This window comes from Sceloporus occidentalis, unplaced genomic scaffold (assembly GCF_023333645.1).
Source record: "Sceloporus occidentalis isolate IW3139 unplaced genomic scaffold, rSceOcc1.0.p SCAF_1, whole genome shotgun sequence".
Taxonomy (NCBI): Eukaryota; Metazoa; Chordata; class Lepidosauria; order Squamata; family Phrynosomatidae; genus Sceloporus; species Sceloporus occidentalis.
In genome coordinates, this window is record NW_028316981.1 from 15,115,010 (window position 1) to 15,133,259 (window position 18,250).

The window sequence follows — 18,250 nt, forward strand, 5'->3', positions numbered from 1 at the left end:
TTTTCCCAGAACTGGGACTCAGAGCGGGAATTGTAGTATAATATAAGCTTGTATAGCTTGATTATATGTATTTGTCAGTTTTTTGGTAATTCTATCTAGATAATTTGTTTTACATTTGGATTGCATTATTTTTATATTTGCATTGCTCCATCTTTCCTCTTTGTATGTGTATATTTACACTATACACACACACAGAGACACAACAAACACACACACACACACATATTTTAGATTTATGTCTTTGGCATGGCTGGCTGGTTTTGTTGTTGTTCATTTACTTTGTAAAGCACCCTGAACACTGATGGTGCCATGTCAATAAATGATGATGATGGTGGTGGGGAAAAGCTAATCTCAAGCTTGTTGAGAACTTTAAGATCTTCTGCCTTAGAGGCGGTGGTCTCTGTACATGAGGAACCTATACAGGTCATATCTGCCCCAAATGCCAGAGATAATCTTGTTTGTGTCTCCACAGGTGATATAATGCCATCATGGTCTGGATCATCTCTTCTTAACAGGAAAGTGGAAAGCATCACCATGCAGACACCTCAGGTAAGGGGAGAATAAGAGAGAGATGAAGGGGACAACTTTGCCATCTCCCACTGTGCTGAGGGTATAAGGTCTGATGATGAAAATAGAAGTAGTAGTAGCTGCTGCTATAATCATTTTTTTCCTAACAAAACCTGACATTTTACAAATTAAAAATACAGCAGCATACTTAATATTATAAAATTAAATTTTATACCAGAAATAATAATTCACAGATGGCATCATTAGGCATATTGCTAATATTGTAAAGTCAGCCTCCCAAAAATATATTCCTCTTTTATTTACATTTCTAGCCCTATACTTGCCTTGTAGACTGTGAACCTTAATATAATTCTGATATGAACTCTTGTTTCAATAGGATCATATTTTAATTTATTTTAATTTATGCTGATATGAACTCTTGTTTCAATAGGATCATATTTTAATTTATGCTAATTATAATTCTAATGTGTCCTGTGTTCATATGTTTAACAGTACATATTATTATTATCATCATTGATGGGATCCAGACTGGCGCTTTGCGGTGGCGCAGCCATGAGGCAGTGCAGCCATGACATCATAATGGTGGCGCCCGTGTACACAGGGCTCCGCCATTATGTCGCCCCAGTTATGTGCTAGGTTTAGGGGAGTGTCTACTCCCTAAACCTAGCACATAACTGGGGCGACATAATGGCGGCGCCCTGTGTACACAGGTGCCACCATTATGATGTCATGGCTGCACTGCCTCTAAACAACGCGAGTGTGATGTCCCCGTGACGCTGCAGGGCGCTTGGGGTACCCTTTCAGTATCATGGGAAGGAGCTCCAAAACGGAGCTCCTTTTCACCCCATGCTTCGCTGGTGCAGCAATGCAGAAGAGAAAGGAGCCAGCCAAGCGGCCCCTTTCTCTTTTTCCCCGCCGCTGTTGGGGTGTCCTTGGGGCATGAAACCCCAAGAACACCCATTTCCAGACCGTGGGGAAGCGACGTTTTGCCACTTCCCCAAGGCCTGGAGAAGTGGCAGATCGGGGCCTCTGGGGCTGCCACTGTGGCTGCTCAGGCCCCGATCCGTCAGGGAAAGGGGCAGGTGCAGGCCTCCCCAAATGGGTGGTCTGTATCCCGCCTATATTATTATATTCCTAATATAGAATAAACCTTTCTTTCTTTCTTTCTTTCTTTCTTTCTTTCTTTCTTTCAGCAAATAGTGTCATTTGATGATGTGGCTGTATATTTCACGAGAGGAGAGTGGCATCTTCTGAATCACAGCCAAAGAACTTTGTACAAGATTGTCATGCAGGAGAACTATAGAAACGTGAATTTTCTAGGTATGGATTCCCCCCCCCCCCCCAATGCATTTTGGAAGGAGCAAATGTTTATTCCTGTCTTCTGCAGGCAATTGGAGGCAATTCTTTGGTACAGACTGAGTGTCCCTTATCTGCTGTTCAAAATCCGAAATAATCCAGAATTGTCTACATGGGTGGCTGAGATAGTGACACTTTTGCTTTCTAATATTTCGATGGACACAAACTTTGTTTCATGGAAAAAACTATTTAAAATGTTATGTATAAAATTACCTTCATGTTTATAAGATGTATATGAAACAGAAATGAATTTAATGTTTAGACTTTGGTCCCATCTCCAAAATAACTCATGTGTATACAAATATTCCAAAATCGGGGGGGGGGGGGGGGGATCAAAAAATATGGTCCCAAGCATTTAGGATAAGGGATACTCAACCTGAATGTCCTGCACTAATGAAAATAACACTGCACGTGGAAATAACACTTGTATGAATTTCAACAATAAAATAGTAGGAGTCTTTATTGTTTAGTCACTATTGAGGCTGTCAGAGAGTTATTACAGGGGCCAAATTTAAAGCATGATGGCTCAGCCAATTGCACACGTAACATGAGGTCATTTCTAGGATTATGCAGCTTAAGACAGATCGCAATGTGAAGGGAAGTAACACAGAAGAATGAAACACAATGAATGTACAGTTCATATGAACACATTCATATGTACACAATGAATGGGAATTATTTATTGCTGTGTTATTTGCCTTCAGGCTTCCATTTCTGTCAAGGTGCTTACCTTTGAAGGGGCATGATTTTGAGGTCTAAATTGAGAAAAGGAACATTTTGAAAGGTAGGAGGTTAATTCACTGCCAGGCACACATACACTAGTACATCCTCTCCTGCAAGAAAAATTATAATTATAATAAATTCTTTGCTCCCAGACTTCCAACGGAGGGTGTGGCATTCTTGAGTTTAAAATGGCCAGCAAAGCCCCAAAACATGGTGAAAATAACCATGTTTTGGGGCTTTACTGGCCATTTTAAGCTCAGGATGGCCTTTTTTAACAATCGGGAGTGAGCAAAAGTCACTTCTTGTTTGTTTTCTGTTTTAAAAAAGGCCTTTCCTAGACCTAAATTAGCCCAGAGAGGCCCAAAGCATTGTGGACATGCCCCCATCACCTAAAGGGCATTTGGAGATTCATAACTTTGGCCCCAAAACCTGCTCTCGATTTATACCTAAAGTCGAGTATATAAAGTATATCCATTCCTCTCCATGTAGTTACACCAAGACTTTACAAGCACAGCCCCTTTCTTGAGGACTTTTGTGCCCATAGGCTAAAGCAAGTAGTTAATTACTATTACACACATTTGCATCGCCTCAAAAGTTGGACACAGTTTCCTGTAGTCAGAACCATGAAGTCAAGATGGGCACAGAGAACAAAAGTCTTCTGCTCCACATCAGTCTTACTTCTCAGTAGGGACCTGAATGATATAATTTGCCAGTTGCCACCAGACCCAGCTTCTCCTGCTTTATAGAGTCCTGAACTACAAGAGCCGTAGGAATCTCTGTGATGGCCTAGTTTATCTGTTTTCTCTCTCCCACAGGCATTATGATGGCAGCACAGGCAGCCTGTGGATCATCTTCTTTGGGTAGAGCAGAAAAGGCAGCCTTGAAGCTACCTCAGGTAAGGTAGGGATTGTTGGGGAGAATTGCAGAGGGACTGCCTATATGTCCCCCTCTGTGTTGGAAAGAATATCTCCCCTAACTTTAATTTTGCTGCTGCGATGTGACTAGGGAGGAGTGTTATAATCTTTCTGACATCTCCCACATGAAGTCTTGAATCTGTTAACTAAAAAAAAGGAAGGGGGGGGGGAAATTTAGCACTTCCTAACATGTAAGAGCCCTGGTAGTGCAGTGGTTAGATGCCTGTGCTGCTTCCACTCACTCACAAACTTTACTCTTTGGCAGGGGCATTTCTAGTGGGGAGATGTGAAGTGTGTGGACCGCAGTGGTGGACACTTCACACTTCCAGCATAGAGCATACTTCCATACCTCTTAATGGGTAGACTGAGAGTCCTGGAGACAGAAGGTCCTGGGAAGTACCCAGTTTACTTATCTGAAGTCAGTGAGGAGGACGGCTAGGGCTCTCATCATGCAACAACAAACTCCTTGAGGCTTCACCTCTTCCCAAATGGTTCCTGGATGCCTTTGAGAGTTGCAAACAAGGCAAGTAGGCCAGAACAACGCCAAACATGGATAGTATCAAGTATCCTGGTCTGCCAGCTATCAGTGGCAGGTAGACTGGAGCCTTTCTCTTCCATAGCAGCCTGATCCACCCGAGGGACCATTGGCCTGGTGGTTCCAAGCCTCGTGGTGACAGCATGAGTTACCACACTAGTGTGACAGCAATCCTGGTGATGCCACTGCTCTTTGGAAGAAGAGGGAATTTTAGATTAGAGCTTTTTTTCTTCTTTTTTCCAGTGGGTGATGTCCTTTGAGGAGGTGGCTGTGTATTTCACCGAGGAGGAATGGGATCTCCTGGATCCAGGCCAGAAAGCTCTCTACAAGGAAGTCATGCTGGAGAACTTTGAGACTGTAGTCTTTCTGGGTAAGGTTGTATTTTTCTAATGTGAGAAATGCTGAATAATTTTTTCTGAGCTTTCAATTTGATTGATGTAGTTTTGTGAGACATTTAACCTTCTCTGTCAGAGAGCTCTGGTGCCACAATAAACTACAATTCCCAGGATTCCCTAGCACTAAGCCAGGGCTGTTAAGGCAATCTAAGTGGATTATTTCTGCAGTGTGTTTTGGACATTATTTTAGTACTATATCCTTCCCTATTTTTAACCAATATTTTCTCTATGCAACAAAGTCTAATATTTTTCCTCTCATGCTTAAATTCCTGAAAATCCTTCACCAATAGTGCATGCATTTTTTCTAATTCTAATGCATCTTTTGTGTTCACAAAAGTAAATCCTTACTCTCCTTGTCATCCCTATGTACAGTGGGCCCTTCCTTTACGCGGGGGATCTGTTCTGGACCCCTCCCCCATGTAAGTGGAATTCTGAGTATGCTTGAGGCCCAATAAAAATAATGGGACTCGTGCTTGCGGCACAGGCGCCATTACCCCTTCCAGGGCATGCCGAGGCTTCTTGTGGTGCAGCTTTCAGCATATGCTGAAAGCCGCAATTGCAGAGGCATTGTATGACATACAGTATATTCCTCCTTTCATGTTGCATGTAAATAGCTAATTGAGATAAAATTGATTATTGTCCAATAAATTACTGAATACTTTTAACCTGCAACATTTAGAGCCCATGCTGCTGTTGCCATGTGGAAGTTGGCCTACACACCAGCTCTTATCTATAGTAGTATTCTCTTACCTTATAGGATATCTCATGTTGCTGTGCAGATTCTGTCCGCCTTTAAAAGTAATCATGGGGATTTGTGTACATCTAGGAATACCTTGCAACAGAACCCATTATTTTGTGTCAACCTGTGTTATTTCTGTGGTGCAGATGCAGCCAAGGCCATCCAGAGTCCTGAATGAAAGGAGCTGGCTTCATTGGGTTGCACCAACAGTTTAGCTGTAGGCACTTTGGGAATAATCTTTCATGTAACCACAGGGAAAAGTCAGGATATGAGTGAATAAATTACTACCTGTCTATCCCATATTTTAACTGGCAGCGGGCACTCAGGCTGGGACAAGTCTTGTCTCATTCTCTGACACAGAGAGCCCTGTCTTGAGATTTGCTTCTCTCTCTCCCCTTCCTGAGAGTTTATGGTCAACTGGAGCAGGCTGTTCCTAAAGCAGCCCTGTTCATGGGTTTCAGGTTGTTTTTCAGAGGATTTTGGCAGCAGGAACCTAATAGCTGGTGGTGGTGGTGGTGAGAGCTGAATGTCCGGGAATACTGCCAGCACACACGCTGATAAGAGTAGCTCAGCCAAGGCAACAAGGCTAAACAGCCAGCAGACAGTCCAGATTCAGGATTTCAGAGATCACAAATACCAGTTCAGTCCGAGGTCTAGGATGCCAGAGGGTTTTGCTTGCTAACTCCGTTCCGAGGTCGTAGGTTCAAGAGTAGTCAAAGGTCTAGGATGCCAAGAGTCCAGGGACAAGATCCAGAGGAACCAGAGTCAGCACCATTCACTAATGGAAGCACAATAATCTCTGACAAACACTCAATGTGTCCCAGGTGGTTTATATATCACTCCCTCGACCCAGGTGCTGCTTGGCTAATGAATGCTTCTCTGCAAGCTTCTTGGAATGACGAAGGCATGCCCTTTCTGCTCTTCGCTGGCTAAAGGGACGAATCTCCATGCTCTGCTGCTCTAAATCTCCCAAGTCTGGCCTTTCCACTGGGGCAAGACTGGGCTGCTGAGCCTCAACCACTGGGGCAGGGAGAACAGAGCTGGGACCTGGCAGAGCAGAACTGGGGCCTGGCCCAGCCTCAGGTTCCTCCTGCACCTGAGGAGCCAAGTCATCCTCATCATCCCCTGAGTCCTCCTCTTGCCTGGCCATGACACTGAAGCAGTGTTTCGCTCTGTTGGGTCCAGGCTATTTGAAGGGCCGTATCTCCCTGTACAAGTCCCCCAGAGTATTGAGATCATCTGGGGAGGCCCTTCTCTCTGTCTCACCACCACCCACTCAGGTGTGTTTGGTGGGAACAAGACTGCGAGCCTTCTCAGTGGCTTCTCCCAAGCTTTGGGACTCCCTCCCTAGAGAGGCCAGGATGGGTCCATCCCTGCTATCCTTCCAGAGGTTGGTAAAGACGTTCTTATGCCTGAAGACCTTTGGAAATTGGTAAGATCTGGGAATGTTGGGATATTTTAAATTTTTAGGTTTGTATTTTAATATTCGATTTTAGCTCATAACTGTTTTAACTTGTAAAATGCTTTGTTTTTTTATACGTATTAATGCTTGTCTGTTTTAAAATTGAAGTGTTTTAAATCCGCTATTCGCCTTGAGTCCCCATATTGGGAGAAAGGCGGGATATAAGGAAATATAATAACAACAATAATAATAGTAATAATAATAATAGTTTGGATCAGAACCAGGGAATTGAAGCATAATCCAGACAAGGCAGCAGCAGTATGAGGGACTTGTTTTTAGGAATGGCTTTTCTTTAGGTTTATTCTGTTTCCAGTGTATGTTGCCTAGAGTAGTACGTGTCAGACTGATCCATTGTGCCAGGAACTAATGTCGTAATTGTACCTCTTGACTACCATTGTTTCTTTCTATTGCTGGCAAGTCACCAATAACTGGGGGGTGTTGGCATGTGGACTGCTACGAGTCCATGAATGAGTAGTACTGGTTTGGAGGATTGGGTGAATAATATTTGGAAATAACCATCAAACAGATGTATAGCTAGCCAGAGATGGAGTTAAAATACTGGCATACTGATGTAATCACCAGCATCTCTCTTCCTTTAAAAGAAACCCCCAAACCAGACCTTATTACTTGGCTGGAAGAAGACCTGTCTGTCCAGAATTCAAAGGAACAGAAAATATTGTCAGGTATCTCTTGTTATGTGATTCGACCTTTGTGGTGAGGTTCTGTGGATTTTTCAACCTTTGTTTATTCAGTGAATTTAATCAGCTACAAATTAGGTAGGGACTCTCAGATGCATTTACAACTCTAGGATAAATCTGTGCTGCAGAAATAATGCATTTTGATACCACATTAACTCTCATGGCTCGATGTGATTAAATCCTAGGTAGTTTGTTTAGACACCAAAGTTTTCTGACAGAGAAGGCTAAATATCTCACAAAACTATAAATCCCAGAATTCTTTAACATTGAGCCATGGCAGTTAAAGCAGTGTCAATCTGCATTAATTCTGCAGTGTAGACACAGCCTACATGGAAGATAACAAAGAAAGAATTTCATTATAAATCGAGATAAAGTTCAGTAATTATAAATGATACTGAAGGAGAAGATAGCATGACAAGAGATAGCAAGGACCAACACTGTTGGAAAAAAGGAACTTTTAATTTTAGTTGTATAGGTAATTGTGAAAGATTTTGTGCTGGATGGGGAAACACTTTCAAGGATGGTGTTTTGCTATGTCAAACTGTTCATTGTCAGTGTCATTGGGAAGGTGAAGAATTGTGTTATTTTAAATATGTGCAATACATTTGTTATAAAAAAGAAATAAGAGTAGAATAGAGTAGAAATAAGGACGCAGTGGCTCAGTGGTTAAGGGGCTGACTCTGATGATTGCAAGATTGAGTTGCCATCACTAGTCCCAGCTTCTGGCAACCTAGCAGTTCAAAAGCATGTGAAAATAAATATGAACAACTTTCACTACCTTAAGGTATTTATAAGGTAGAAGAAATAAGGGAGAAATAAGGTAGAAATAGTGGAACTAGAGAGTTAATTCCTGGTAAGAGCCTTGGGATTTTTTCTTGAAACTGTGACAGGATATCCTTTTTACAAATCTTTTTATCTTCCAAATCAGATCACGATTGGGACAGTGAGAACTACCAGAGGCCATCTCTTGAATCCCTAGAAATTGCTACGCAAGAGTGTGGAGAACAATCTGGAATGAATTTAAAAGGGACTGGAACATTTTGGAATCACCAAGGAACTAAGAAACCATTGAAGAGTGTGATATGTAGAAAGAACTTCAGTGATATTACATCACTTATACCTCAAAGAACTCAAGCAAGGGAGAGGCCACATAAATGCATGACATGTGGAAAGAGCTTCAGTCACAAGTGGGACCTTACAAAGCATCAACGAACTCATACGGGAGAGAAGCCGTATAAATGCATGGAGTGTGGAAAGTGCTTCAGTCAGAAATGGGACGTTAAGAAGCATCAAAGAACTCACACGGGCGAGAAGCCGTATAAATGTATGGAGTGTGGAAAGTGCTTCAGTCAGAACGGGAACCTTAAACTGCATCAAGAAATTCATATGGGAGAGAAGCCATATAAATGTATGGAGTGTGGAAAGTGCTTTAGTCAGAAAGCAGGCCTTAAGCAGCATCAAAGAACCCATACAAGAGACAAGCCAAATAAATGTATAGTATGTGGAAAGAACTTCATTAGGAAAGAGAGCCTTAAGCAGCATCAAATAACTCACACGGGAGAGAAGCCATATAAATGCATGGAGTGTGGAAAGAGCTTTTATGTGAGATCGCACCTTACCACACATCATAAGGTTCACACAGGGGAGAAACCATATAAATGTATAGAGTGTGGGAAATGCTTTAGTGCAAGGGGAAATCTCACAAAACATGAAAGAATTCACAGTGGGGAGAAACTATATAAATGTATGGAATGTGAAAAAAGTTTCAACCAAAAAGGGCGCTTTAAAATGCATCAAAGAAGTCATGTGAGGCAGAAATTATATAAATGCTTGGAATGTGGAAAGAGCTTCAATGATGCTGAGTCACTTACTAGACATGAAAGAATTCATACAGGTGAGAAACCATATAAATGTATTGAATGTGGAAAGGGCTTCAGTCAGAGTTCAGACCGTGTTAAACATCAAAGAACACATAGTGGAGAGAAACCATATGAATGCATACAGTGTGGAAAAAGCTTCAGTACTAAGGTAAGACTGACTTGCCATGGAAGAACTCATACAGGTGAGAAACCGTATAAATGCATGGAGTGTGGAAAGTGCTTCAGTCAGAAATCATACCTTAAGGTGCATCGGAGAACTCATACAGGAGATAATCCATATAACTGCATAGTATGTTTAAAGACCTTTGGTACGAAGTCAAACTTTATTTCACATCAAAGAACTCACACAGGGGAAAAACCATATAAATGCATGGAGTGTGGAAAGAGCTTCAGTCATAAGAACACATGTATTATTCATGAAACAACTCACACAGGAGAGAAACCATTTAAATGCATGGAATGTGGGAAAAGCTTTAGTCAGAAAGGATCCCTAAGGGACCACGAAAGAATTCACAAGGAGGAGAAGCCATATAAATGTATGGAATGTGGAAAGGGCTTCATTGACAGCTCAAAGCTTAATATACATCACAGAATTCATACAGGAGAGAAACCCTATGAATGCATGGAGTGTGGGCAGCGCTTCAATCAGAAAGGACACTTGAGGGTGCATAAAAAAATTCACACAGGGGAAAGACCATATAAATGCCTGAAGTGTGGAAAGCAATTCATTCGGAAAGCTGGACTTATCCAGCACCAAATAAGTCATACAGGGGAGAAACCCTATACATGCATGGATTGTGGAAAGGGCTTTAGTAATAAAGGGTACCTTAAAAAGCATCAAAGAATTCATACAGGAGAAAAACCCTATGAATGCATAGAATGTGGACAGAGATTTACATTTAGTTCAAGCCTTAATTCCCATCTAAGGACCCACATGGGGGAAATCATGTTAACCCCTGGGTTACAGGAAGAGCTTTAGCAAAAAGAGAAGCGCTCCAGGTTTCAATCTCTCATAAATGGGAGAAGCCATACAGTGGCCATGTGTAAAGTGTGTCACTGAGAGCTCTAAGTGTAGTAAACATGTGAAATCTTGCAGAGTACAAAAACTAGTGTCTCAAGACATTATGTTAAAAGAACCTTAAAGCAGAAGTTCTCTGTCTTTGGATCTCCATGTGTTTTGGATTGGTCTGTGTTACACTTATGCTTTTAGAGTAGTATGTTTTTAATCTGCTTTTTTCTTGATACACTTGTCTCTCCACATTTACTGTTGTTAGGGGCACAGTGTATGTGGAAAATCCGCCAATAACAAAAACACTGTTTTTACCCGAGAAAACACCTCTCTAGGAATCTCTAGTCTAGGTTTGAGAATTGTGTAAGTTCAGAACTTGTGCCCAAATAAACAATGTTGTAAATCTAAAGCTTTATTGGGAATCCCAGGCAAAACAATACCACTTCACGTTTAAGTCAGAGCTAACTTTCCCAGGCTTCAAACACCAACCTTAAACCCCCCCCCCCCCAATTGCCAGCGCCTCCTTTTCCAAGCGTGAAAAAGGCACTTTCCCAGCTGTTGCCATGTCTGTATCCGCCTCCCCCTCCGTCCTTCCTCCCATTCCCCCTCCTTCAGCTGGAACCTTGAGCCAGTGCTCCTTTCCCTTGTCTCCAACCCCTAATTTTGCATACCATTCCACATTTAGCCAGAATAACAGTGCAGCTGCGAAGCCCAGCCTGTGCCCTCTCTCAAACCATCTGGACTACCATCTATATACTAATACTATATTACCATTAACTGTTATATTTTTATTATCTGTCAGAACCAACTCTGACACTAGGACCTCCAGTGCAAGTCTGTGGTCAACATCTGATCTGCCAGACACTGGCCACAGAATTGCTCTGGAAGAGCTACAAATGCGTAGTGGAGTGTTCTCTCTAGGAATATTCAGGTCCTTCAGTGTGACATTTGCTTAAAGTTGACCATAGAGATGCACTGGAGGTATGCTATTTAAATGATGCATGGGTCCTAAGAGTCCGGAGGTCGCGCCAAAGCCACACTCCATTCCTAAGCACTGGAGTGCAGCTTTGGTGCAGCTTCCGGATTCTTAGGATGCATGCATCATTTAAACAGCATACCTCCAAAGAGACCTGAAGCAGCTTTATTTTGGCAGTCTGTAACAGGCCAAAGTATTGATGAGAAATTTACAGAATTGATAAAGATAAAAGGAAGGAACAATAATGTAAATATGTATAATGAATAAAAGCTTAGTATTATGTACTGTAATAATATGTATTTTAATATGGAACAATTAATAAAAAATATTTATTTTTTTTAAAAAAGCTGCAAAAATTAAAGCCGCAAATGTGGAGGGATGGATGTAGTTGTACTTTAACTGATGTGAATTTTTGCCTACATTGGTTTCTATTTTTGTAAGCTGCCTTGAATTCCAGGAATTTTGTGAAACCCTGGTATGATATTAAGATGATAACATGGCCACATCTGATTGGTGAGTGATATTGGCTACCTGTCTCTTCCCAGATGGTACTGCCTTATTTGCTGGATTTGTAGGGGTCCTCCAAGAAAGAGGGCAAATGCCCAGCCTTCCCTCTACATTGTTCCCTGGAATAATCTTTGCAATGTGAGTGAGTTTAAGCCTCTTCACCCAGCAATCTCCAGTAGGATTGTGGTGTGTATCTGTTGCAGTGGGTGAGTGTGCTTGAATGTGTTTGCCCCTCAGCTGCCCAGTCTGCACCCCTTGCCACCCTCCACCCAGAAGAATTTGTCATCTTAATCAATGCACTGATTGTAAAAAGAGAACAACAGAATGGGAACAACTGAGTTTGGTTGTTGGTGGTGATGTTTTGTTTTTGAGGGACCTAAAGCATTATCACCAATTTAAAGTTCAGCTAAAATGTATTGAAAGTCAGCTTGTTACTGTGGTTTGAGTATTAGAGTATGACTTTGGAGACCAAGTTCTGAGCCATGGAACTCCACTGGGTGACTTTGGGCAAGCCACACTCTCTCAGCCTCAGAGGAAGACCAAGGCAAACCCCTCTCCGAACAAACCCTGCCATGAAAACCCTGTGATAGGGTCGCCATAAGTTGGAAACGACTTGAAGGCACACAACAACAAAATGTTATATTTGAAAAGTTTATTTAACAGTTAAAAAAAGGCATACGGTAGTTAAAACAATGTAAATCACTTAAATTGTAAGATCAAAGTACCGCATTCTGCATTGAAAACACCCTTCTGTGACGTGAATGTCAGAGAAGGTCACCAAGGAAGCACCTACCGAATGACAATCTCTTTGGCTCCAGGAAGAAAGAAAACGGAAGGGGCCAAACCAAACTTCCCACTGAAATGTCTTGGCTTACCCTCTGCAAGATTCATGTGCTGCTCAAGGTTTATGTGCTGGGAGGTTTGATGGTGTCCTCTTTTCCCCATTGCTTCACCATTGTAAAGGAATACAGAGTGCCAATGAGGATGGCACTCACTCACAGGATGAGGTCTGCTGGCCTTTAGTGGTAGTGGGCAGTGAAAACAAAATAAGGTGGGGGTGCTCTCAAATCTTCCCCTCCTTATTGAGCATGTTGGGCTTGTATCATTTCTGAGAGAGATGCCCTGAGGCTCACTGGGAGGAGAGAAGATGGAGGCTTCCTCTGCATCTTGGATGGGAGGAGCACATTTGGCAATTGCCTAATAAAGATCCTATTCTTGTTCTGTGCTTTCAAGTCATTTCCAACTTATGGCAATCCCAAGGTGAAGCTATCACGGGTTTTTCTTGACAAGCTTTGTTTAGATGAGGTTTGCCTTTCTCTGCTTCTGAGGCTGAGAGAGTGTGACATGCCCAAGTCACCCAGTGGGTTTCTGAGGGTGAGCTGGGAATCAAAGCCTGTTCCTCAGTCATAGTCCTATTTTAGGTGCAAAATGTGGCTAAAATACATATGTACAGTGTGTAGATTGTGACTTGTAGTCTACAGTTTTGTTGTTGCTGTACGCCTTCAGGTTGTTTCTGACTTACAGCAACCCTAAGGCTAAGCTATTATGGGGTTTTCTTAGCAAGATTTGTTCAGAGGGGGTTTGGCATTGCCATCCTCTGAGGCTGAGAGTGTGTGACTTGTTCAAGGTCACCCATTGGGTTTTATGGCTTAGTGGGGAATTGAACCCTGGTCTCCATAGTTGCAGTCCAGTACTTAAACCACTATGCCACATCTCAATGTATTTGGTCCCAGGAGCCAAGGCTGCGGTTTTTCTGTGGTATAGAGAAATCTTTCTTCCCATTTCCTGATTTGGGTTCAAGAATAAAGGTAGCAGTGAACTGAAGACATTTGCAGAATATGCCAGTTCAGAGGTCAGCTTTCCAACAGAGTAATCTGGCATTAAATGCAACACACAACTTCTGATCTATAGCAGTTTTGGAAAATCTACCCAGCGGTAACATACAACAACATATAGCTAACCACAGGGGCATACTAGATATATATATTAGGCAATCATTAAACAGCAGTCATTATTAAGCCATAATGGCAAATTATTAAGCAAACACCTAATCAATTACTGCTATGAGTACCAAGCACTAGTTAATCAATGATAGGGATCAGCATACTCTGGAAATGCTTAATCTCCTTTTCCTTGAGGTTCTTATGTAGCCAAGGGTCCTTTTAGGGGAATTTTATTGTTATTGTTATTAGCTCAAATATTGCAAGAGGAGGGCCTGCTACGACGGCCCTTGCAGAATCGTCTCCCGATATGTATACGGAGCAGACCAGGGGATTTGACCAATAAATGGAGCTGAGACAGACTTCTAGAATTAATAACCAATTTATTTATAAGGGGAAAAACACATACGATTCACTAGCATACACACACACAGACAAGGCTCAGGAAAAGCATAGGTTAGCATGGAATAGGATTTTAGGCATCACTGGGGTGATACGTACCAGAATGTAGACTCCCTCCAGGAATCCAAATGGAATATGATGAGGATGGCATGGGGCTCAGCCATGGAATGACTGGCCAGGAGTCAGGAGCCAGGAGCCAGGTCAGGGTTCAAGGGGACAGAGCTTCCCCCTGAAATCCAGACTGGCCCAGTGAACAAGCAAATCTGGGAGTATTTGTAGGCAAAATCTTGCTTCTGGCAAAGGTGCTTGATGGTGAGAACAAAGGTGTTGAATTACTTGCTTTTCAACTGGATGTCCCTGTCTGATTGTCTTAGTGGTCTTAAGCTGCTTGGACAACAGACCTGGGGAGGGGGCAAGAGCCTCAGGCAAGGCAAACATTTGCTCTTCCTGGTCATATGATAATCCTCTTATGCGACTCTCTAGATATGATGATGTGGGTGCCCCTCAGGGGTGTGTGTACATGTTCTCATGCCTTGCTGGCAATGGTGGACAGGCTATTAAGAGTTCATCTAGGGGTCATTAAGGGTTATCATTTATACCAAAATTTATATGGAGCAGCATGGATAACACTTAAGAGCTTGACAACTCTGCAGCTTCTAAAGGTTTTCCTTTAGAAAGGAAAGTTGCAGACACTTTTTCTTTCAGCATGGCTCTACCTTATTTTGGCTTTATGGTCACTCTCTGGCGTATCCATGTCCATATGATTATCTTAGCCCCTTCTAGCTCTAGCATTTTGCCACAAAAAGTAGGAACTTGTGTATGATTTAGTAGATGAACATTGCTCTGCTCCCATTTCTGGGATTCATTCCATGGGGTTTTGCCATTGGTTTGCTCTGAGGCTGAGAGAATGTGACATGCCCAAGGTCACCTAATGGGTTTCCACAGCTAAGCAGGAATTTGAACTCTGGTCTCCTGGAGTGCTGGTCCAACACTTCAGACCACAAGTCCACTAATGTTACTCACAAATCCCCCTTTATCACTGGATGTCATGGAAATGGAGTGACACAAACAACTAGCAAAATTAAAACGATACTTTTAAATTACAATCGCATATGTACAGCCTAAATGTATTTACATATATATACATAGTTTAATGTGGTTAAAGTGAAAACTTGGTAAGATGTGATGTCTTTAAAGATTTTTTTTTAAGAATAAATTTTTTAAATTTAAAAAAATGTTTAAGAAATTAAAAATTAAGTTATAATTAAACCTGTTTTTAAAAGACCTGGGGGCTCTCCTTTCTGGTCCAAGTGAGCCTCACCCCATTCACATAATCGCTTCAGCATTTTAAAGGGACAGAGGCAAATGCCACAACCCGTTTCTGCCCGAAGGCAAATGTTTAATGCAATTTTAGGTTGCTTTCCTGGGAAAGCAACCAAGTATGCTGATAAAAACACACTCAGAGCTAGATAATGTCTCAAAGTCAAACGAAACAAAGCAAAGGTCTGTGCAAGCAGTCAGTTCTCAAGCAAGAGTCCAAATAGCACCAGAGGGCACAGCCAAAGAGAGAAGTCAACGATCCAAAGTCCAGGGTTCCAGAGATTGACGAGACAAGAGAGCAAATCCCAAAGTCAAGAAGTCCAGAGAGACATGGCAACCAGCAATCCAAGGAGTAAGGTTTCCAGCCAGGAGCAGGGATTCTGCATGTGTTTAAATTCCCAAGTTGCAGGAATCCAGCTGCGTCTGATTGTCTCAGCATTTTAGATGAAGCCTTCTTGAACGCAAGAGGCCCTTCCTTTTTACTGGTTGCTAGCTGAAGGAAGGTTTACTGCAGTTGCTGCTCTCCCTTTTCCTTCATCCATGCCTGCAGGCTCTGTTACCAGGAGGCTTGGCTGCTGAGCCTCCTTGGAAGCCACAAACTCTGCTGGAGCTGGCAGGAGCAAACTAGGGCCAGGCTCAGACTCAGCTTCTGGCACAGGTCCAAGTTGAGACTCTGGCTCAGCCGCCTTGTCCTCAGCCTGGCTGGGCATGGCATCTGCATCGATAGATGTATAGTTTCTAGATGAAGGGACGTGATGGTGCCACTCTGCTTTGGTCAGGTCTCACCTGGAACAATGTGCCCAATCCTGGGCAACACAATGCAATAATGATGTGGACAAACTGGAGCGTGTCCAGAAGAGGGCAACCAAAATTGTGAAGGATCTGGAAACCATGCCTTATGAGGAAGGACTTAGGGAGTTGGGTATGTTTAGACTAGTGAAGAGAAGGTTAAGAGTTAATATGATCGTCCTGTTTAAACATTTGAAGGGGTGTCATATTGAGGATGGAGCAAGCTTGTAAATGGATGCAAGCTACAGGAAAAGAGATTCCACCTGAACTTTAGGAAGAACTTCCTGACAATAAGAGCTGTGGAAGGCAATTCCTGAGAGAGTGGTGTAGCCTACTTCTTTGGAAGTCTTTAAACAGAGGCTGTATGGCTAGGGATGCCATATCCCGGCAGCCCCCGGGACAATTCCGCTTTTGGGGTCCCCCTGCCTGCCCCGGTCCGGTTCCCCCCCAACCCTGGCCTTTGTCCCGCCTCCGGGCCAGCATGCGGCCATTGCCGCAGCCGGTAATGCAGCTGGCCACCAACCCACCTCCTCCTCCTCTTCTTGGGCAGCGCCGCCCTCCTGCTCCTGGGCAGCACCGCCTTCCTCCTCCTCGCCAGCGCTGCCACCACGCCACCCGCAGCGGGGCTTTCTCGCCCACTCGCGGGGCTATGACAGAGGAGCTCGTCCCCTTGGGCCAGCTGGCCATTGGCCAGCTGGCCAAAGGGGACAGGCTCCTCTTCCCTTGCGCACGCCGCCCCGGCCACAGCATGGGCCAACGACAGCGCACGCGCATCCTCCACATGTTCGCCCTCGCACGGGGCTTCCCAAGGAGCCCTTGCGCCGAGGAGGAGGGGGGGAGGGAAGAGGAGGAGGATGAAGAGGAGGAGGAGGTAGAAAGGTGAGTCAGTGGCCATTTCAGGTCTGCCTTGGGGTTTTTTTTAATTAATTTTAAAAAATATAAAATACTTATTTTTTGTTTTTATTTTATTAATTTTTATTATTGCTTTTTATTTTATTTTATTTCATTTATTTTTATTATTGCTTTTTTATTTTATTTTATTTCATTTTTATTATTGCTTGTTTTAATTTTATTAATTTTTATTATCGCTTGTTTTTATTTTGTTTCATTAATTTTTATTATTGCTTGTTTTTTATTTTATTACTTTGATTTTTATTATTAAATATATACACCCCTGCCTTGTTTTTTATTTTTTCCGCATTATTTTTTATTATTAAATATATGCAAGTGCATTTTCTGTGTATTTATGGCGCTTTGAATGCTAACAAGTCTGCCTTTCTTGGACAATTATAGTGATGATGATAATGATGATGGTGATATTGATATCAACAAGCCTCTGAGGCACAGCCAATGTAACTTGCTGTGATTTTTACTAACTCATGCGCAGTGAAGAAAAACCACAGTCCCTTGCCCAAGTACACACTTCTGAGAAGTACAGTTGAACCCGAGGGCAAGTCCATTTCTGCCATCTGTCTAGAAATAATGCCAAAATGTCCTCCATTTTGATCATGCCTAAAAAAATGCAATTATATTAACATTTTTTTAAAACCCTCAAATTTTTTGTGTGTCCTCCATTTTTAAAAATGTGTCCTACATTTGAAAATGTTATCCTACATTTGTCCTGGTTTGGAGCTCCTGACTTATGGCAACCCTATGTATGTCCATCTGTCAAGGATGCTTTGATTGTGATTTCCTGCATGGCAGAATGGGGTTGGACTGGATGGCCCTTGGGATCGCTTCCAACTCTATGAATCTATGATTCTGTGTTTCAAAAGTGATGCCCCTGGCAAGTGAGAAAAATAAAAATAATAAATGAACAGAAATAAATGGGAAGGGTGAAGAGCAGGAGGTAGAAAGAAAGGAGAGTGAGTGGTAAAGCCCAGCAAAACAATATCCTTAAACTGTTCCAATTCGGCAAGGACAGTCCCTATTATTATTATTATTATTATTATTATTATTATTATTATTATTATTATATCCTGCCCTTCTCCCAAGACTGGAAAGGTTATCACATGGGGGAAAAGACATCCTTTCCCCATCCTTTTCGTGTGATTGCATGAAGATTATGACATAATGT

At 42.4% G+C, this 18,250-nt stretch overlaps 1 protein-coding gene across 1 annotated transcript in view; it reads left to right on the forward strand.

Annotated features, from left to right (window-relative positions):
- LOC149320902 (uncharacterized) overlaps window positions 1-11,463 on the forward strand; it is a 36,953-nt gene extending 25,490 nt beyond the window's left edge. Inside the window, exon 8 of the mRNA XM_089506446.1 lies at window positions 8,486-11,463. Within this exon, the coding sequence (XP_089362572.1) occupies window positions 8,486-10,209 (1,724 nt within the window). The 3' untranslated portion in view covers window positions 10,210-11,463. The remainder of the gene's footprint in view (window positions 1-8,485) is intronic.
- Window positions 11,464-18,250: the final 6,787 nt, after the last annotated feature.